General features: G+C 38.6%; 1 protein-coding gene across 1 annotated transcript in view; it reads left to right on the top strand.

Moving 5' to 3' along the window:
• Nucleotides 1-22,196, top strand: part of LOC126416897 (gametogenetin-binding protein 2-like) — a 134,023-nt gene that overhangs the window by 24,824 nt on the left and 87,003 nt on the right. Inside the window, exons 4-6 of the mRNA XM_050084784.1 lie at nucleotides 2,638-2,853; nucleotides 9,592-9,795; nucleotides 17,348-17,522. Of these exons, the coding sequence (XP_049940741.1) occupies nucleotides 2,638-2,853; nucleotides 9,592-9,795; nucleotides 17,348-17,522 (595 nt within the window). The remainder of the gene's footprint in view (nucleotides 1-2,637; nucleotides 2,854-9,591; nucleotides 9,796-17,347; nucleotides 17,523-22,196) is intronic.

Below are 22,196 nucleotides of genomic sequence, written 5' to 3'. Positions count from 1 at the left end.
GAAGGTGCGTAGTAGAAGATACTTAATGATTCGAAGAATATTAGTTGAATTACAGGAAAATATTTACTCGTTGGACAAAGCTATTTACTCTTTGACTTTTGATCTTTTTCATATTGATTGATATGTGCTGCACGATACCATTAAAAGTAATGAAAATGATGCTTTTTACAATCTTCAGTGGGCTCATTCTATCCTTTCACACTACTTGTTGTATAATGTACACGTTGTATAATGTATAGCTACTTTGGTAGCATGCGCGCTCCTGCCCCTCTAGATATAGTACACAGCAGCAACACTGCACATGCTGATGCAGCGAGCATTGGAATAGCTTGGGAGAGGGGAGAGCAGCCGCAGGTAACAGCTACTGCATAAATATTTCTGATTGTGTTCCGTGTCGTTCGTCTAAAATAACTGTACCAGCAGATCAGGAGCTCTAGATTGATAGATTGGTTGGTATAGTGAACTAAAACTCAGCATCTGTGTACGTACTCTCGAAGCTACCATATGGCGCATAATGGAAGGTACCTTTGTACTACTGCTAGTCATTCCATCCCATTTCATGTCCCACTAGGAAATGGAGTAACTTGTCTATATCCTTCTGTACAAGTCCTGATTCCTCTTATCTTGTCTTCATGGGTCATATAGTATATGTGTGTTGGTGCTAGTAGAATCATTCTACAGCCAGTACAAATGCCAGTTCTCTAAGCTTTCTCAAAAATGTTTCATGAAAAGAAAAATTTCATCTTCTCCCCCAGGAGTCCCATTTGAATTCACAAAGAATTTACATTGTACTTGTGTGTTGTTGAAACCAACTGCTAGGAAAAATTGTAGCACACCTCTGAATTACTTTGATGTCTTCCTTTAATCCAACGTGGTGGGTATCCAAACTTGAGCAGTGTTTAAGAATGGCTTGGACAAGTGGTTTATAGACGAGCTACACTTCTCTTCACTACAGCCTCCCTGATGTGCTCGTTGCACATCATATCATGTTACAGTGTTACACTTAGATATTTAATAGAAATATCTGTGTCGATCAACACACCACTAATACTGTAATTGAACATTGCAGGATAAATTGACATTGCTTCAAAACAGAACATTTTCCAGATCCACCTTGCTGTGGATGTGATGGTTGAAACTGGCTACGGAATTAAATAAAGTACATACTAGAAACTGGAGCCCCCTTTCATTAATTGAATATACAGTCATGGGATAACACCGCTGCTGCTCTCGGAACTTGGAAAAACTAATAATTAGTACGGATTGTTTTGCATACTCATCTGTGTTAGCTTATGTTTTTCTACATTTAGAGAAGGTGGCATTAAATAGAATATCTGCCTATGTCATTTTGTACATCCCTAGTCACTCAATGACAATGCCTTACCGTGTACTGCAGTGTCGTCAGCAAAAAGTCGCAGTTTGCTGTTCACCTTGTCCGTCAAATTGTTTGTCAGGGTTCCCCAGCTGTGTTCCACGAAACTTAATGAGTGCTCTGTGAAAAACTATAATAACATGACTCAGGTTTTCCATCATAGTACCAGGAGTCTCAAAGTGTTTCATCAGAGTATAAGTTTGGGAACCTCTGGTTAATGTATAAGAGAACAAGAACAGTCATGTAAAAAGAGAAAGAGAGAGAGAGAGAGAGAGAGAGAGAGAGAGAGAGAGAGAGAGAGAAGCTTACCAGTGGTCTTGATTGACTTTTTTGTTTAATTCTTGTATAGAATATATAGTTTCCTCCAATTTAATGGCCCTCTGTCTGATGAAAAAGCAAGCATTTGTGCTGCCTTTCTTGGTTATTTAGCCTTATGATTTCTGGTGCCTGGTTATTTGGAGTTTATTTTATTTTATTTTTTTTTCTATATGTCACAAATGTTGGACTGTGCTCCACAATGAAAACTATCTTTACTGTGGTTAATTTTTGCATAGTTAAATCTTTACAGCTCAAAGATGCTTTTAAATGTAGTTGAAAGAAGCACTTAGGCTGGTATGTGGATACCTAAGTTTCTTGTAAAGCCAGTCATTGGTAATGTAGTCTTTTTTTGCTTGCATTTCATTATGATAGCCTGTTTTTGAGGAAAGGAAATACTCTAGCAATAATTTAACTTCAGAAAAGTGGGATTTTATAATGACAAATTTTAAGTAGAGAACATCAAATGTTGCCACTATTGTTTTGTATAAATGGGAAAATACCTGCAAGAAGTCATATATTTAACTTGTTCTGCAGATTATCTTTTTTGTGATTTACAAACAAAGGTTTTTTTTTTTTGGGGGGGGGGATGAAAATGTAAGTAAATATATGTTGGACAGCAGTAGACTGCTACATATGTACAAACAATCTTTTAGAATGCGTACTTCCATTATCTGGAATGAGATAAAGATATGTTTGGGGGGGGAAGCAGGTTTAGGCACGGATCTTATTAAGGACCCCAGCATATACAGCCAGTCAGGAGAGGAATGAAAGACAGTATTCAAGACTCAACTAATTTAAAAGTGCAACAATTATTTGATTGTGGTTTCATTTTGAGATGTTATATTTGCTGGCTTTATCATTTCCATAACTTCACCATGACCCTCGTACTCAACAGAGAAGAAAAGTAGTGATAAGAAACTTTCAGCAGTACACTTGATGTTTGACAGGGCTCGTCTAAGCAATCTGGTGGAGAGTCAGACACGGTCAAAGAAGAGCCATCGGTGCAATTTTCATTCTTTGGAATCCCACAGGACACCACGAACAATGACTGGCATATGGCGTGAAGTGTGGGACTGCATGGAGCCGCAGTGCAAGGATGAAGTGGTGCTTATTGAATCATCGACATTACTTGTTACCCTGGAAAGCTATCTACGTAAGCATAGGTATGTACAAGTTTTGTGAGACTGATGACTTTTTATGGTGTGATTTGTAGGCTTATTATAGTTTGTGTTATTGTCCTGAAAATAATTCCACAAATAATTTGTATTCCATTGCTCTACAAGCCAACTAATTTGTTCTAGGCGAGAATTAAGTCAGTGAAGGTTACTGCAAAAGTAAGTGATGAAAAAGAAGAATGCTTGATTGCCTTTCAGTATCATAGAAATATTTCGCATGTGTGTCTTCCTTTCTGTTTGAGGAGGGAGGTGTAAGGGGATGGGGTAGTACGGGCTAATGGAATAATTTCCATCTCACAGTAGGAGGGGCAAGGGGAACAAAAAAGTGAGCTCAAGCATTTTTATCTAGCCCATCCCAGAAAAGGAAGGATGAAGTGGTGCACTTCATGCTGAGCTTTTATTGCATTGTAGTTCTACCGCTAGATTAAATGTTGGCTGTAATTGGAAAATGCTTGTATGAGGAGGACTCGTGGGTCATATGTATGGTTATTTTCCACTTTTACTGTTTCACCACTCATGTCATTGTGGCTGCTGCTGCACTGCAGTATTGTTTGGTGACAAAAGTTATTAAAAGCTGAAGAACGTTGATTGTTAACTCGAACTTGACTGTTTCTAACACTAGGGAGCAGTGATGTAAAGAAAAGAGTGCATGGATATTATGTTAGATAAATGAATCTAATGAACTTGAAGAGTATCCTTTTTTAACCAAACCCTCATACTGAAATCTGATCCATGTGTTGCATGTTGCTGCAGTCAGAGTTTTGGTTCTTTGTTGCCGCATAATTTCCTTCTTAGAAGTTAAATGTAAATTTTTTACATACAGTGCCTTAGAACCATAAACATTGTTCCTCAGGGTTCTGATATGTAGACAAAAACCATGCCTTTCCAAGAATTGACAGGAGAATTTTATCACACTGAATATGCCAAATACAACCAAAAACTAGGAAAAATGATCATTACCTCATTGCGTTTTTGATAAATGCTTTTCATCACAATGATTCATAAGATGTGAATCTTTCTGAAATAAAATACATGAATGATGACCAAATTGTTACCTTAGTTAACTACCATAGTGATTAGTTGCAAGTTATTTTCTAAACAGTAGCAATTTTGTTGTTGTAAACTGCAGTTTAATGAAAGTGTTGTTGATTCCATAGCAAATTTCAAATTTAAAGGAAGCAACTGAGACAGGTCAGAAAATGAGAGGTGGGAAACTAAAAGGGAGCGGAGAAATGAATAGTTACTGTGAAGAGATGATAAGAGCAAATAAATTAATGTAAATTAAGGTTAGGTGGGTGGTGAGAACCAAGGACTTGTGTTAATTAGATTTAACTGTGATTTTTGAAAATTTCTCACGTCACATTCAGGGCCCCCCCCCCCCCCCCTCGCCAGGCAGCAGCAGGAGAACACGAATATAAAAATTATTAAAGTTTATAAGCTTTAGGAACCACTGACTCCACCTTGTGGCAGAAGAGTTGAAGAGGAAGGGAGAGTGGTTACGAAAAAAGACGTAAGGTTTAGGAAAAGGGGTAGAGTTCAGCAAAGTCACCCAAAACCCCAGGTCAAGGAAGACTTACTGCATGGGATGAGAAGGACTGACTGATTATTGGGGACTGCACCGGATGAGAGAACCTGAGAGCTTAAAAGATGGAAGACAGGGTAATATGCAAGACAGAGATTACTACTAAAAGAGTGAAAAGCTAAGTGCATTGTATGTATGTGATAGAGGTGGGAGGACTGCAGCAAAAAAATAGGTCAGAAAATGAGAGGTGGAAAACTAAAAGGGAGTGGAGAAAGGAATAGTCACTGTGAAGAAATGATGAGAGCAAAGAAATTAATGTAAATTAAGGTCAGGTGTGTGGTGAGAACCAAGGACATGTTGTAGTGCCAGTTCCCACCTGCAGAATTGTGAGGAACTGGTGTCTGGGGCAAGAATCCAAATTTTCACACGTGGTGAAACAGGCACCAAAGGGGAAACTGTCATTTTGTACAGCACCGGTGCCATCCACAATCAGTCCTTCCTTCTCATGCAATATGGTAAGTCTCCCCAGACCTGGGGTTGTGGATAACTTTTCCGAACTCTGTCTATCTTCCTAATCCTCCCCAGTCCTTTTCTTTCACCCATCTTCTTTCCCCTTCAATCCATCTGCCAGAAGAAGGAGCCACTGGCCCCCAAAACTTGCAAACTTTAATACTTTTTATTTGTGTGTTTTCCTGCCACTGCTTGGTGAGTAGATTTTTTTATCTATCCAATTACATTATAGTTACAAAAATTGATTATTTTCACTGATTTATTTTTTCAGTTGATTTTGTGATACATAAATCCTATCCTTATCTACTATAAGGTGACTGAGAATGTGTGTGTGTGTGTGTGTGTGTGTGTGTGTGTGTGTGTGTGGGGGGGGGGGGGGGTTTGTTGCTTCAGAGTGAATCAAATCAGTTAAGGGAAATGGTAACCTATCAGCCCTTGGTATTGGTTGTTCATTGTCAAATGTACAGAAGATGCACATTGTCCTCTTAATAAAAACAGCTACAACCTAAACAAGGCAATGAGGTGCAGGAGGTGTCAAATCTGCTGCAGACTTGCCTATAATTGCAAAATCTACATGATCAGGCTTCCAATTATTAAAATGTTCACGCTATGATGACTGAGAAAATTAATTATTTTAACTGCCCTGTGAAGCTTAGAATTCAAGAGGCTAAAAAAGCTAAAATTGTGTTGTAAACAGAGCCTCAAACCAGGATCTTTGTGTATATTTATCTTTTAATTATGATCCAATTCAGTGATGTTAAACTGCCAGTGGCGCCAAAAAACAATTGACGAAATAAATCTTGGGTGAACAGCCTGGTATGAGTGTGCATAGGACACAATATTTCGGCAATCAACCATGTTGCTATCATCAGGTACAGTACATCGGCGGACCTGATGATGGCAACGTGGTGAATTGCTGAAATATTGTGTCCTATGCACACTCATACCAGGCTGTTCACCCGAGATTTATTTCGTCATAAAATATGCCTGGAGAAACTGAAGAATAACAAGAAACAGTTGCTAACGGCCCAGACTGTAGTTGCCGAGACCAGAAAAAGGTTGTTGAGAAGCTGTGTTTGGAGCACAGCTCTGTGTGGGTTGGAATTGTAGACAATGAGAAATCTTTGTAATGTGAAGTTACAGGAGACTTTTGGCCTGATATATTGATAGAGTGGGGAATAAAGATGTCCAGCAACTAGCCAGTGGTATAAAATGTTTACTAAAGGGAATAAAAAAATGAATAGTGAGAATGGTGTGGCACCCTTTATGGCATGAATTGCTACTGAAAATTTAGCTGAAGAGAGTGGTATAAGAAAAGAATTAATTAAGTATGCTCCAAATCTATGCTGAAATCAAGAACAATGGAAATGGAGAACTGCTTCAGATTAACATTAAGGTTGAACTCCAAAACAATGTTGGACCCAGAGAGGCGAACAATGTGTACAGCATCACAGGTTCGGTCCTCATACACATTAGTTATTGGCATGGTCTGTATCAGTTCAGGCAGGAGATGTTCTTAAATTTGGCATATGTTAAAATAAAGGGGTTAGTAAGAAACATATTTTTTTGTTATCTCCAAAAAACTTCCTGTTCTGAGATACAGGCTTCCAAAGATTTTGAAGATTTAAATTTTGGAAATTTTTTAAAAATGCTCTATCTTTGTAACAGTTGTATATACTTTGTTAGAGTTTTTTTTATTTGAAAGATAGTTGCTTTCTGACTACACTGGTATCCTCCATTTGGACATATCACTCAGTTCTTTTACTGACACCTTTTGAATTTTTTTGCAGTTTACAGAAAAGATATTTTTATTTTTTACGCCAATCCAGAAAAGTTTGATTTTTTGTTGTTGATTAGTACCATGTAGTACTATATTCTCTGTAAAGGAGAGCTTCCACTTTTAAGTTGGACATGTTTTATTTTAAAAAATCTTTTTTTTTACTTTCAAGGATAATGTTGTCTTCACTGAAGTTGTTTCTTACTAACTTCTTACAAAGTTTATTTCTATTGTCTTTGTTGCAGTTATTTCTTTTCACTTTCATTGCTGCATATATTTCTTACACTCTGTTGTAGTTTCTTGTCAGTTTCTTTGTCGTGGTTGTTCAATGCGGGTTTCTGTATTGTAGTTGTTCAGTGCTAATTGTTTACTGAAGAGGCTTGTAAGAAATCTGAGACCATTCAGTGAGTTCTGTGTTTTTGTGAGGAATTTTCCAGTTGACACAGCTGCAGTGTGTTTTGTGAAAAGGACTGTTTGAAATGTCTTCTGACTGGGGCCACAGGAGAGTGAAGTGTGCTCACTATTTGCATGTCCATAAAAGAGTGATACATAAGACAAAAACAAAAACATACCTTGTTCAGGGTGGGAATAAGTGTTCTCATTTGAAGACTCTGTTTCAAAATGGAGATGTTTCCAGTGACGACTTTTTGTGTTCAAAATGTTTTCACAGAACAACAACAATGATATTATCTGAACAAGGTGAAGCCTCCCATGGTGCAGATATGCAGATTTTGCATCAATAAGAGGAAGAATTAAATAACCTGAATCAGTAGGTGTTCGTCCTGTTAAGAAACCGTGGTCATTGAAGTCGAGTCATAAGCTCTATGCATCAAGGAATTGCAGAGAAATTACTAAAGCTATGGATGAATATGCTACAGCAAAACTGACAACACTCTTCAAAGTAGAAATTCCATCTTCAGAAGAAAATGAGCCAAAGCACTCTTGCACCTCTTGCCAGGAATTTTTCACAAAAATCAATTCAGCTGTTGAATATTGTGCGTCCCACAGTGAAAAGATGCAAGTTTTAACTATTATTCCAGAGATATTTTCTAAGAAAACATTTTTGAACCATGTTCCATCAGTAACAAAGTACATGGTAGACAAATCAAGAAATGTGAGGTCTGTAAAAGGACTCTTTGGAAGACGAGATCCCTATTATGGTCATCCTGTAGAAGCAGCTCAACTTCAAATAGTGCAGCTGTGAGTACTTATCCTTTCCAATGGGTCGAAGTTCGTGCGTTGGGCCTGAAGTTGTTAGTACCAGGATATCCTTTTCAGGCCCCAAGTTGCGGTGCCAAATATACCAATGCCTCTTCTTTAGTCTTTTTCTTCTTCTTGTTTATCCCGGCTTCTTGAGATCTCTTGTGAAGACACGATACAACAAGTTCCGTAGTGGTGTAGGACAATCAATGAAGTTACACAACAGTTAATAATTTGACTTTTGAAACTGTTGGTTTATTGGCATTTATGGAAAGAAAAACACACTCATAGTCTCATGTGGTCAGAAAACTTCGCGTAACATTTTGTGTGTGTAATGGGCCTTACTACATCGCCAATCGTTCTAATGAATTAATCAAGCTGCTTTACAGTGTTGCTAGGCAACGTAATCAACAAGGTGATACATGACTCAATAAAACTGGACCTCGATATTTTGAATAAACGTGCGTTCATTTTTTGTAAAAATCAGCATTTGTCTCAAAATTAATTTCCAACTTTGTGCATTAAGTCCAAATGCATTTGCAGCTGTTGTACGCGATTTACTGGACTGATCGATCACGCACTGATGTGTAACGTATTTCAAATTGAGTGCATAGGTTTCAGTTTTCCCCATTGGGCTAAACAACTCTTTTGTAATAACGTGATGCTTCTATTTCACGTAAAGTTTAAATGAAACTGGATGTACGCTTCATTTGGGTCAAGATCACAAAATAAGTCACCACATAGGTCAGCGAACTGTACACACGCACTTTTAGCACTCTTAAGTGATAACTCATCTCAGAGTAATAGCCACACATAAATTCACACTTTTTTTATGCATACAAAATTCAGAACACCTTTGTATTAAGCAAATAAATTATGGCACAAAATTACTAATTAAGCATTTTCGATTCTGAATAAACTTCAAGAACTTGTATTTTATAGTCAATAAAATTTTATTGCCTGAGTGAAATTATTAGTTCACTAAAACGGATTCAGATTAGTCAACTCATGTCTGGACAATGACGTCACAAATCGACACCTGCTTGGAATGAACGAAATACCTGTACTGAAAAATAATGTCCGTTGAGTAATTTACTGTTTTTGTAACAAATTTGGTACCCCTTGCACCGCTACACAATGGATCGGAGAAAATGGAGAGGCAAACAACCTGCTAATGTAGCAGAAAACCGATGATGATGATAACTATAAAAAAAAAAAATCAATTTTATGGACTGCATTTTTTTTAAAAAAAGTTTTTTTCCAAAAATTAAGAAAAAATTCAGAACACTATAGTAAATGAACTTTGACAGATAAGTCCTAATGGAGGACTTCTTTGTACTCATAAACCAATTATCTTTCAAATAGAATAGAAACCAACAAAATATCTAAAACTGCTCCAAAAAATTTTAAAATTTTTTCCAAAATTCACATCTTTAAAATGGTATGCGCAGTATCATCTGTGGAGGGCTGTATCTTGGAGCAGAATTTCTTTGGAGAAAAAAAAAGTGTTCCTTATTTAATCTTTCATTTTAACACTAACATCTGAGACTATGAAGGTAAATTTTTTTCCTAGCCTGCCTGAATTGATGTGGGCAATGCCTATCACTTTCAAAATTTTGTAAACAGCTGAAGTAATCAAATGTTAAGCAGCACTTTGTCAGGGACTAGTGTTTAATAAACTAATGCAGTTACTAATACTCATCAATTGTTTTCTCAGGTTCTGTACAGAATGCCGCACAAAGGTTCTGCGGGCATATTCCCTGTTGATTGAGGAGCCAGATCCTGGTAGAGAGAAGGGCTACTGCCCTGCATTGTATGCTGGTATCAAACGCTGCTTGCCGGAAAAGCATATTCACCTACAGACGAAGACTGATTATATAGGCAATCTAATCACACGGGCGGATCTCGAGCTTATGGGCAGGTATGTGCATACAGGTGTGAGACTGCTTTAAGGTGTCATTGGCATAGTTATATAGTTATTATTATTATTATTATTGTTGTTGTTGTTGTTGTTGTTGTTATTGTTATTATCAGCACTAAGTGGTATAGTCACATTCCAGTACTGACAGAGGATGATCTAATATAACTGTTCTAGACTTATGGTGTGCTCTGTTTATCTATTATCTTGTGAACAGTTGCAGTTGGCAAGGCATCGGTTTCACATTCAAGACGACTGGGTCTCAAAACGCTTTCTGGTCATCTTCATTTCTGTGATTTCCATAAACTGATTAAGGCACTTGCTGTTCGGGTTCACAGACAATTTCCATTATCATCCTTGTCATTCAGTTTTTAAGAATACGCGTGTAAAAGTAGTCTGATTTTTCTGTAAGAATCCTATTGTAAAACAAAAAAGGTAACCTATTTAATGATGAAGCCTATTCTGCTGTTTGTGGTAAAAGGCAAAGGTATATTGTTCAGTCTGAGCCTTGTGTTTTTTCTCCAAGGGATATTGGTCCCATGAATGCAAAAAAACTGCATCCCTTGTTTTTGTGTGTGTGTGTGTGTGTGTGTGTGTGAGAGAGAGAGAGAGAGAGAGAGAGAGAGAGAGAGAGATACTGCAATTAGACTTACATCCCATTGACTTTACCCTTGTACACATTCCCAAATTCCAAAATGGGAAACAAATAAACTCTAAACTCCTTGCTGGGGCAACTTCTCAGTTTGAGTCAGTTTACTTAATAGAGAAGTCATCAAGATTCTGAATTAGGCTGATAACACACTACTCATACCTGTTTCGGCAAAAATACATGTAACAACAGGATTAGAACTATGGGTGAAGGGCAACAGGCAGATTCCAGATTTCCAGAAAGCGTTTGACATGGTGGCCCACTTCACACGGTTAACAAAGGCATGAGCATTGGCCTCTTACCTTTCTTGCATTTATCGTGAATCTCTCACCCAGTGCAAAGTCCCAAGCGACTGGAAGAGAGTGCAGGTGACTCCAATAAGAAAGGTAAAAGAACAGACCCACAAAGTTACAGACCAATATCACTAACTTCTGTTTCTTGCAGAATCTTGGAACATATTCTCAGTTTGAATATAATAAACTTCCTTGACACTGAGAAGTTTACGTGCATGAATCAGTGTGGTTTTAGAAAGCATCACTCGTGCAAAACCCAGCTTGCCCTTTTTTCACAATATGCTGAGAACCATGGATGAAGGATAACAGGCAGATTCCATATTTCTAGATTTCCGGAAAGCATTGCAGGCTGTTAACGAAGATATGAGCATATGGAATAAGTTCAAAGATATGTGTGTGGCTCAAAGGCTTCTTACATAATGGAACCCAGAATGTTGTCCTTGATGGCAAGTGTTCATCAGAGTCAAGGGTATCATCCAGAGTGCCCCAAGGAGCTGTGATAGGACTGCTGCTGTTCAGTATGTATATAAATGATTTGGCTGACAGGGTGGGCAGTAATCTGTGGTTGTTTGCGAATGATGCTGGGGTCTATGGTAAGATGTTGAAATTGAGTATCAGTAGGAAGATAAGAGACGACTTAAGACAAAATTTCTAGTTGGTGTGATGAATTGCAGCTAGCCCTAAACATGGAAGAATCTAAGTTAATGCGGATGAGTAAGAATATCAGACCTGTAATGTTTGGATACAGTATTGCTAGTGTCCTGCTTGACACAGTCAAATCGTTTAAATATCTGGGCATAACATCGCAAAGCGATATGAGGTGGAACAAGCATGTGAGAACTGTGGAAGATAAGGCAAGTGGTCGACTTCAGTTTATTGGGAGAATTTTAGGAAAGAGTGGTTCACCTATAAACGAGACCACATGTAGGACACTGGTGCAACCTATTATTGAGTACTGGTTGAGTTTTTGGGGTTGGTACCAGGTCGGATTAAAGGAAGACATCGATGCAATTCAGGGGTAGGCAGCTAGATTTGTTATTGGTAGGTTCGAACAACACATAAATGTTATGGAGATGCTTCGGGAACTCAAATGGGAATTCGTGGAGGAAGGCGACATTCTTTTCAAAGAAACACTATTGAGAAAATTTAGAGAATGAGCATTTGAAGCTGACTGCTGAATGATTCTACTGCCACCAACACACATTGTGCATAAGGACCATGAAGATAAGTTACGAGTAGTTAGGGCTGCTACAGAGAGATATTGACAGTTGTTTTTCCCTCGCCCTATATGTGCGAGGAATAGGAAAGCAAATGACAAGTAGTGGTACTGGGTACCCTCCACCACGCAACGTACAATGACTTGCAGAGTATCGATGCAGATGTAGATAGAGTCCAAAGCTGGTGAGCCTTCTGGTGCAGACTGTATACCACTTAGGTCCCAGTTGGAGTATCCTGGTGAAATAACTCTATTTTTAGCAATCGTATACAGCTGCTTACTTGACAAAATATCCATATCTGAAGGCTGGAAAATTGCATAGTTTGTATCAACACTAAGACAGGAAATAGAAGTAATCATCTGAATTATAGATCCATATTATAGATGGGATTTGTAGCAGGAATTTGGAACGTATTCAGTGTTCCAACATTATGAAATATCTCGTAGAAAATGATCTGTTGACACACAACCATCACGGGCTCAGCAAATACTTTTGTGAAACACAACTGGCTATTTATTTGCACAAAGTAAAGATGCTATTGACAGAGGATGTAAAGTTGATTCCAGGTTTCCAGAAGGCATGAAATTGGTAATACTTTAAATTGAAAACAATAGAGAAAATGAAATTTGTAGGAAAGGCAGATCAAAGACAGCATTTTATTGATAGAACACTTACGTGACACAACAAATCTACTACGCTTGCTCCTCCTGTTCTGGAGTATTGTCGTGCAGTATGGTATCCTTATCTAATTGGATAGATGGAAAACTTTGAGAAAGTTGAAGGAATGGGTAGCTTGTTTTGTAATATCATGAAACAGAGAAGAGAGGCTCATGAATATGCAAGCCTGTTTTGGTGGTATTAGTTAAAATAAAATCATTTATTGTTGCGACATAATCTTTTCACAGAATTTCAATCACCAACTTTCCCCATCAAATTCTAAGATATTTTGTTTACTCCCACCTATGGTAGGGACAAATAATCATCATAATAAAGTGAAAGGACACACAGGTTGCACAGAATTATTGAGGAATTTAGGATATATTGCAGATTGCAGAGAGAGTTCCCACCTTTGCAGCTCAGAAAAGCTGATGTTGGTGAGAAGGATACAGATGGCACAGACTGTGAAGCTGTCATTGGAGTGAAGAATGTTTTGTTGGGCAGTGTGTTCAGCAATTGTATGGTTCAGCTGTCCCTTAGTCACAGTCTGTTGGTGGCCATTCATGCGGACAAGCAGCTTGTTGGTTGTCATGCCCACCTAGAACACAGCACAGTGGTTGCAGCTTAGCTTGTAGACCACATGACTGGTTTCACAGGTAGCCCTGTCTTTGATGGGATAGGTGATGCTTGTAATCGGGCCAGAGTAGGTGGTGGTGATGGTGGTGGGAGCAGGATGATGTATGCATCTAGATCTGTTATAGGGATAAGAGCCACGAGGCAAAGGGTTGGGACCAGTGTTTGAGCAGGAGCAGAAGAGGATATTATGGGTGGCTCTATACCAGTGGGAAGTACAGTAGGCAGGCTCTACGACAGGTAATGGAAACTCTAGCGCAATATGTGATTGAGTTGCTCCAATCCGGGGTGGTACCGAGTCATGAGGGGAATGCTTCTCTATGACCAGACGGTGAGGCTTTGGAAGATGGTATGGTGACTGGAGGGATAAGGCACAGGAGATCTCTGTGCAAGGTGTAGAGGGTAATTTCTGCCTGTGAAGGAACTGTGCGGGTGGGAACTCTCCCTGCAATATATGCCATGTTCACTAATGAGAGTAGTATGAAAAGGACAGTTGCTACTCACCGTACGAGGGCTGTTCAGAAAGTAAGGTGACTTTTCAAATTGCACGGGCAATGTATAAGAGATTATTGATTTAATATAATAGAGGGAAACATTCCACGCGGGAAAAATATATTTAAAAACAAAGATGATGGACTTACCATACAAAAGTGCTGGCAGGTCGATAGAAACACAAACACACACATACATACACACAAAATTCAAGCTTTTGCAACAAACTGTTGCCTCATCAGGAAAGAGGGAAGGAGAGGGAAAGATGAAAGGAAGTGGGTTTTAAGGGAGAGGGTAAGGAGTCATTTCAATCCCGGGAGCGGAAAGACTTACCTTAGGGGGAAAAAAGGACGGGTATACACTCGCGCACACACACGCATATCCATCCACACATATACAGACACAAGCAGACACATTTGCATTTCGAAATCTTTTCTGTCGTCTTATTTTCTCTTTCTGTTTTTGCCAGTAGTTTCACTTTGTAATCACCTTCTCCTTTTTACCGTAATCTGCTGTACAATTTTATCCCGCCTATATATACTCAATACCCAAACCCTTTGTCTTTAAATATGTCTGCTTGTGTCTGTATATGTGTGGATGGATATGTGTGTGTGTGTGTGTGTGTGTGTGTGTGTGTGTGTGTGTGTGTGTGTATACCCGTCCTTTTTCCCCCTAAGGTAAGTCTTTCCGCTCCCGGGATTGGAATGACTCCTTACCCTCTCCCTTAAAACCCACTTCCTTTCGTCTTTCCCTCTCCTTCCCTCTTTCCTGATGAGGCAACAGTTTGTTGCGAAAGCTTGAATTTTGTGTGTATGTGTGTGTCTGTTTGTGTTTCTATCGACCTGCCAGCGCTTTCGTATGGTAAGTCACATCATCTTTGTTTTTAAATATATTTTTCCCGCGTGGAATGTTTCCCTCTATTATATCGATATCATTAATTTGAACCCAACAATTACATTTGTTATTGTCACTGTTGCATTTCGAAATCTTTTCTGTCGTCTTATTTTCTCTTTCTGTTTCTGCCAGTAGTTTCACTTTGTATTCACCTTCTCCTTTTTACCGTAATCTGCTGTACAATTTTATCCCGCCTATATATACTCAATACCCTAACTCTTTGTCTTTAAATATGTCTGCTTGTGTATGTATATGTGTGGATGGATATGTGTGTGTGTGCGAGTGTATACCCGTCCTTTTTTCCCCCTAAGGTAAGTCTTTCCGCTCCCGGGATTGGAATGACTTCTTACCTTCTCCCTTAAAACCCAATTCCTTTCGTCTTTCCCTCTCCTTCACTCTTTCCTGATAAGGCAACAGTTTGTTGCGAAAGCTTGAATTTTGTGTGTATGTATGTGTCTGTTTATGTTTCTATCAACCTGCCAGCACTTTCGTTTGGTAAGTCACATCATCTTTGTTTTTAAATAGATTATTGATTTATTTATTAATTTTTTTGTTTGTTTGTTATGTTGGTACAAATGTCCTGAACATATGTTTGCAATTTCAAGCATACAGCATACTTGGTTTGTTTTTGACAGATAGAAAGGTTAGACATGTTTTAGTGTGCTCAGCAATTTTCGATCATTATAAAAATTGGAGCAAAGAATTTGGATCAAATTTTGTGTGAAAAATGGAAACAAGTGCTCTAAAACAGTTGAAATGTTGACAGTGGCACACAGTGAGTCTATTCTAAGTTTACAAGTGGTACAGGCTCTTCCAAGATCAATTAGGAACCTTACTCAGGACACCTCAGCAAATCAGCAACAGATGATACAATGTCGAAGCTGTGAAGAAAACTGTTTTTGAAAATCGTTGAATTACCATAAGAGGAGTTGCTGGGGATGTTGGCATATTGGTCAGCTCGTGTCATGAGATTTTTTGATGTTTTTGGCATAAGACGTGTCATCAAAGTTTGTTCCAAAACTTCTCAACTTTGATCAGAAGAACCGTTGCATGAGCATCACTCAAGAGCTCTTGAATGACGCCAATGATGATCCTGATTTGCTCAAAAGAGTCATAACTGATGACGAAACATTGGTTTACAGTTATGATGTTGAAACCAAAATCCAGTCATCCTAATGGAAGCATCCTGGAGAGCCGAGACTGAAAAAAGCACGCCAAGTTCGATCAAATGTCAAAGTTTTGCTCACTGTTTTTTTTCCAATTACCGTGGTGTAGCGCATCATGAATTTTTGTCTCAAGGTTGTACAATCAATAAGGAGTATTACTTGACATTATGCTCCGTATGCAAGAAACAATACGTAAAAAAGTCCGAAATTGTGGAAAAACAATTCATGGCTTTTGCATCACGACAATGCACCTGCTCATTAATTGTTTCTTGTGAGAGATTTTTTTGGCCAAAAACAACACGAAAATCGTGCCTCAACCACCATTCACCAGATTTGGCCCTCTGTGACTTTTTCCTGTTCCCAAATTGAAGAGACCTATGAAAGGACGAAGATTTTCAATGATTGAGGAAATAAAAACTGCCTCAACCACCATTCACCAGATTTGGCCCTCTGTGACTTTTTCCTGTTCCCAAATTGAAGAGACCTGTGAAAGGACGAAGATTTTCAATGATTGAGGAAATAAAAACTGCATCACTGGAAGTACTCAAGGCTGTACCAGAAATTGCTTTTGAAAAGTGCTTCAAGGATTGGAAGAAGCGTTGGCACAAGTGTATTGTATCTGAGGGGGATTACTTTGTAGGGAAAAACATGAATATTGATGAATAAATAAATATTTTTTTAATAAAACTATAGTCACCTTACTTTTTGAAAACACCTCATATAGTGGTGATGTCGAGGTGCAGATAGGCACAACAAAAAGACTGTCAAACAAGTAAGATTTTGGCCAAAGATGTGTTTACCAGAATTAGTACACACACACACACACACACACACACACACACACACACACACACACCATGAATGCGTAATGGATATCGACTGGATGCCGTGTACTCTGCTTTGCGATGTCATGCAGATGTTTTGCCAACTTTCTGAACCTTGGAGGTGCTTCTTCTCATTCAAGTAGCCCCTCGGTTGGTATCGTGCACTCCATACTAGTCTTCCCATCAACGAATCAAACCCGGGTCCTTCACATGGCAGTCATCTACTCTGACCACTTTGCTATGGAAGTGGACATGCAATCAAACTTGTTTGTCTAGTCATATTTTTCTGGTTTACTTTTGAATCGTTACAAATTTCATGTGCCTTGTTACTAAGGAGAAATTTTACACTAATATCTAAAAAGCATTTTTTTAAACATTCAGTGAAGATATGGGTATTTGCTGGTGAAAGGAACATTGTAGATACCATACCATGCCATGCCATGCCAATTTCTTGTGTCTGTGTAGCATTATTTCTGAAGTTTTCTTGATGTAGCTGATTCATGGTACATTATTCACAAACAACACCTTTTCTTCTTTTGATTGTCATATGTTGCTCTAATAATGAAAAGATAGGAGAAACTGCAATGTGATTTGAACTTCCAAATTGAATGTGTATAATTCGGCTTACTATCGTTGTCAGTTATTGCAAATTTATGTTCCATATTTTCAAATATTTGTGCATTTGACTGTGATATTTATCAGAGAATTTCTTTCTAATTTGTGCTTTTAGTCGAAGGGAGAGGCATGCAAAGACATTAGAAATAGCTCAGGAGGAGGTACTGACGTGTCTCGGCCTGTGTGTATATGAGAGGCTGTACCGAATCCACCTGCGCATGAGGGAAGAGGAGTGCACCTGCCAAGTGCTCGCTGGTGTGGCTGTCGAAGCTCTCTACAGGAGTTTTGAGGTTTGTCCACCTTGCCTGTGTTTACTTGTATTTAAATCTCAAATTTCACTCACCACAGAGCGATTTTGTTGAACAAAGTAGGCGGAACCTCATTCATTAACCTGTCATCTGCAGGAAAGGACAAATGAGTGTTCACTCACCTCATGTTCTGTCTGTATTCTTGTGAGTTCTTGTTGCTATTTATGTTTCTGCAAATGACAATTACAATTAGCTATATTGTTTTCTTTTCTTGGCAAGAGGTCCTCAGAAAAACTTGGAATGTCCACGTACACTGGCTCAATTTCTGTACGGTTGCTTTGGATTAGATCATAGGAATGTAGAAAGAGTCAGTGCAGTGAATCCATTGTGTGGCAGATAGGACAGTAGATGGTTTGTCATTTTTGAACTTGTATTTCCTGTTAGCATAATGTATGCTGGTATGAGATGTAGTGCACTGCCCATGAAAAGCAAGGTTCTGGGTTTGAGTTCCAGTCCAGCACACCATTTTAAACTGGCAGGAATTTTCAGTTTTCTAACATACCTCTTACTGTGAGGTGGTGTATATAATCTAAAAAAGAGAAGCTAAACAGCCCTTCCTTGATTATTTCCTAGTCTGTTTAGGATCCATATCAAATGGTAATAACTGAGCCAAGTAAAGATGGTACAAATAAGAATGACTGTATCTGAAGTTAGTCTGATCTGCCTGGTTGTCATGGAACAGTTATAAAGACAATCGACCAACTGAGTATAAAACTCTTACAGAAGCATTGTTTGTTGTCATAATTTTAAAACAAACCATACTTTTAAAACAAACCATTATAAGACCACCTGAAACTTGTGGACATTGAGTAAAAACACAAGCACATTTTTCTCAGTTAAAATTTAAATTTAAAAAAGTCTTGATCGTAATCTTGTTAAAATATTTTTTTATTGGAGTGAGTGACCGGTTTTGACTCTGTGAGAGAGTCAGCTTCAGACTCCTGAGCAGTTGATGGACACTGCTAGATGAGTTCCGCCGACCCTCGACGCTCGTGTGTTGAGCAGTTACACGAGCTCTGGAGTCTGAAGCTGACTCTTTCATCGAGTCTGAACTGGTCACTCACTCCAATAAAAAAATGTTTTAACAAGATTACGATCAAGACTGTTTTAAATTGTAATTTTAACTGCTTTTAAGATCGCTGGCTATGTTTTCAAAAATTTCAAAAATCTTATTTCTCTCAGTGCTGTAATAGATTTGTTAGTAGCATTGATACCAAATGGCCATGAGGGCACATGAGTATCTCCACATCTCAGGAGAGTTCCTCACATATTCTGACAAAATTCAGGAGCAATATGGTAACTAGTTGTAGAGTTTGCCTGCAGGGGTTCTGTAGTTTAAAAAAGGAGATGCACATGATGGTAAGATTGCGTGTTGTTCACCAGTGAGATACTCTGGCTGACATCGGGGCCTTCTTTTCAACCTATGTAAACATCTCCCATAAGAGATTAATTTCATCACCTGCCTGAATAGTTTCCTTTTGGGATGTGAGAGTCATTACCAAGTGTGATTTTCATACTCTGTCATTGGTATGTACCAATGCATTCTATGACTTGTGAGTTCAACCCACCTTTTTCAACTCTTTAAAATGTCCAGTGATTGTGCTCTTCTGCCTTGCTACCCTGTATGCCTTCTAACATGTGGAAAGTAAAGTTACGCATGTGGAGGCAGTCCCTACAGTGAGCTGGTGATTTGGGATTGTATGGCAGCTCACTGGCTGTATTTGTTCAACATTGACTTCGCAAGTGATTTGCTGCATTGTGCTACCTGCTGTTACAAATCATAATAGCCATTGGCAACTTCAGTGATGTATATATTGTTGCCTGGCAATTGAGTGACAGCAAAGCTTTTCCCCAGAATGACAGTCACACTATAACCTTGACACTGTGAAGAACGATGTGACTACAAGATCTTGCAGAATGCATGTGAGCAGTCTGCAGTGAAATGCCCATCTTGCACTGATCTGTTACATGAATGACAAGTATATGGTCTAAGACATCCCACATGCAAAAATCAAACAATGGAAATAATGGAAAATCCAGGAAAGAATGTAACAATATTATGAGAAGGAAAGTTGCTGCTCATCATACAGTGGTAATGCTGAGTCACAGATAGCCACAACAAAAAAACTTCCTTCCCCCTCCCCATCTCTCTCCTGCCTGCCGCCCAACCTGCAGCACTTCACTGTCTGCCATCCCCACCATACTATCCCTCCCCCTCCCCCTCCCCGTCCCAGCCTCCTCCTTTCCCCAGTTGCCACTCCCATCATGCACTGGTGCTGCTGCTCGTGGTGTGGTTTCAGTTGCCTGAGTAGCACAATGCAGTTGTGTGTGAGTTGCGTTTGTGTGAGTATGTGTTTGTGTGTCTATTGTTGACAAAGGCCATTGGCCTAAAGCTCTAAGTGTGAAAATCTTTTTGTTGTGCCTATCTGCAACTTGGCATCTCCGCTATATGGTGAGTAGCAGCTTTCCTTCTCATGATATTGTTACATCCCACAGCCAGTAACATTAACTTATTTAATTTGTCTCTCGGATGGAATCTCATGCTCCCCGATATACAGTCTCTCTAATTAATTTGGTCCTGAGCGTACGATCAGTTTTAATTGGTAATGCTGCTTGTGAGTTAAATTGGTATCATCATATAAATGTTAAACATGGTTTGTTGCACCAGATGAAATCCAGAAAAATAAATTAAATCATTATGGAAGAAAATTTTAAAGTAGCTATAAAGCAAGAGGAAGAGCAAATAAATTGGTAGGTAGAAAATCACTTTGGCAAAACATGTTCACTACTGATAAGTGAAGAATATTCTTTCATGGCAAGAAAAATGAATATCCTAAACTACAAGGACAATAATAAAATATTGTAAAGGATATAGATTAATATTACTATTAATAATATTTCATGCAGATTAATATTACTATTAAAAATATTTCAAGCATTAAAATTGTGAAATAATGTCACGAGTATTGGCAGATGTCTTGTAAAAGATATATTAATGCTTCATCCGCAGTAGTCTTTAACAGTTTCAGGATTACATGCAGGCTTTTATGGACATTGAGATTAATTTATAAAAGTAAACTGATTTTTTTTTGGCTTATAGTAGTGTAATTAAGAACAAGAGTTGTATAGCATTCGATAAACTAGACACCTATCGTGAGAAAACAAAAGCCAGTGGTTACACCACATCAATTTCTTCTCTTTAATGAGGCAATAATGCATTCAATTGGCTATGGAGATATTCTGTCGATATACTCTTCGCAAGACATCCACAATTGTTGCTAAAATTCTGTCAATAGACTCTGATTAGGGTTTAGTTGTCAAAATGCAAATACGAGGAAAGAAGTGTCCAGAGGTTGACAAATGGAAATTAAGTTTCAGGATATTTAAAAAAAAATCCTGAAACAGGAATGACTAATCAGCAGTTAAAGAAACACGAAAAGACAACAAAAACTGGCATATTACCAGGAGGTATCTGTTTTGGTTTTGTGTACCAACAGCCGTTCGATAGAGAATCTGTTAGTTCGCTAGCTTGACTGGCTGAAGTTCTCAAAGAATTATACTCCATTGCCTCTGTACGACCGAAGTCAAATTCCGGTGAGGACCTAGTATGTAATTGCAGTGGCATTGTTTGAGGGCCTTTCCATTCTCATTGTCAGTGTTTGCCTTCCCACATGCTGCCTGCAATAAGTCACTTAGCTTGAGGCTTTCATTCTTCTTATTGATTTTGTTGTTCTGCTTGTAGATCTTGATGGCTTCATGGAACAAATCAGGTACTATAATTCCTTTCTACATAAAGAACTTCAGTTTCTAAAAAATTTGCACGATGTTCCACTTTGCTCAACCTTCAGCCTCCCACTGCAAGCAGAAAGTGGGGAAGCACACTGGTATTTATCAGAGAAAGGCCCTTGCAGAATACTAACATGACTGCACGAAACTCTCACCAGCAAACTCATCTTTTGTCCAACTCAAGCCACAAAAAAAAGTGGTAGAAGATAATTCTTTAAGAATGTCAGCTACTTGTGCAGATGAAATGTCAGATTGTCAGTCAAACAGCAGTTGGTTGAAGAATTTGATAAATTGCTTCCAGGTAATAAAGCAAGTGACCACAAAAGTCTGAGGAAGGAAGGGCACATTCGATGTCAGTAGCCATGTAACAAGAATTTTATAAAAAAAAAAAAAAGAAGAGCTTTTCCATTGCACAGTTTCTTCCTTTCTCCTTTGCCGACACGTGTTAGTTTTACTATAGTGCGTTTAAAACTAGTTGCGACTTTTGACGTTTTTCTCAGGGGATGGGACGTGACGCTGATGCCCAGGTAGCACCAGTGGCAAGCAGGCTATTCCTACCATGATGCCAGCACTTCAGTTGGTAAAGCACGTCTGTTGCCACACCATGGATAAACATTACTGTCACGCAATAGATGCATCTACGTTCATCATCTCTCATTGGAACGTAGTATACTCTGGTGCTGAAGTGTTATGCCATCATCAGGTATTGCGAACAAGTGTTTTGTGTAAACACAAGATTCACAGTGAAAGTGGACGTTCAGGAATACATTGAATGGCTGCAAAATATTCCTCCGAATTCAGCAATAATAATGGACATTGTGCCATACCACTCTGTTGTGATGGATAAACAATGCAGTGGATGAAAGCGGA

Source organism: Schistocerca serialis, chromosome 1 (genome assembly GCF_023864345.2).
Source record: "Schistocerca serialis cubense isolate TAMUIC-IGC-003099 chromosome 1, iqSchSeri2.2, whole genome shotgun sequence".
NCBI lineage: Eukaryota > Metazoa > Arthropoda > Insecta > Orthoptera > Acrididae > Schistocerca > Schistocerca serialis.
This window is presented reverse-complemented; position numbering and strand designations above follow the sequence as displayed.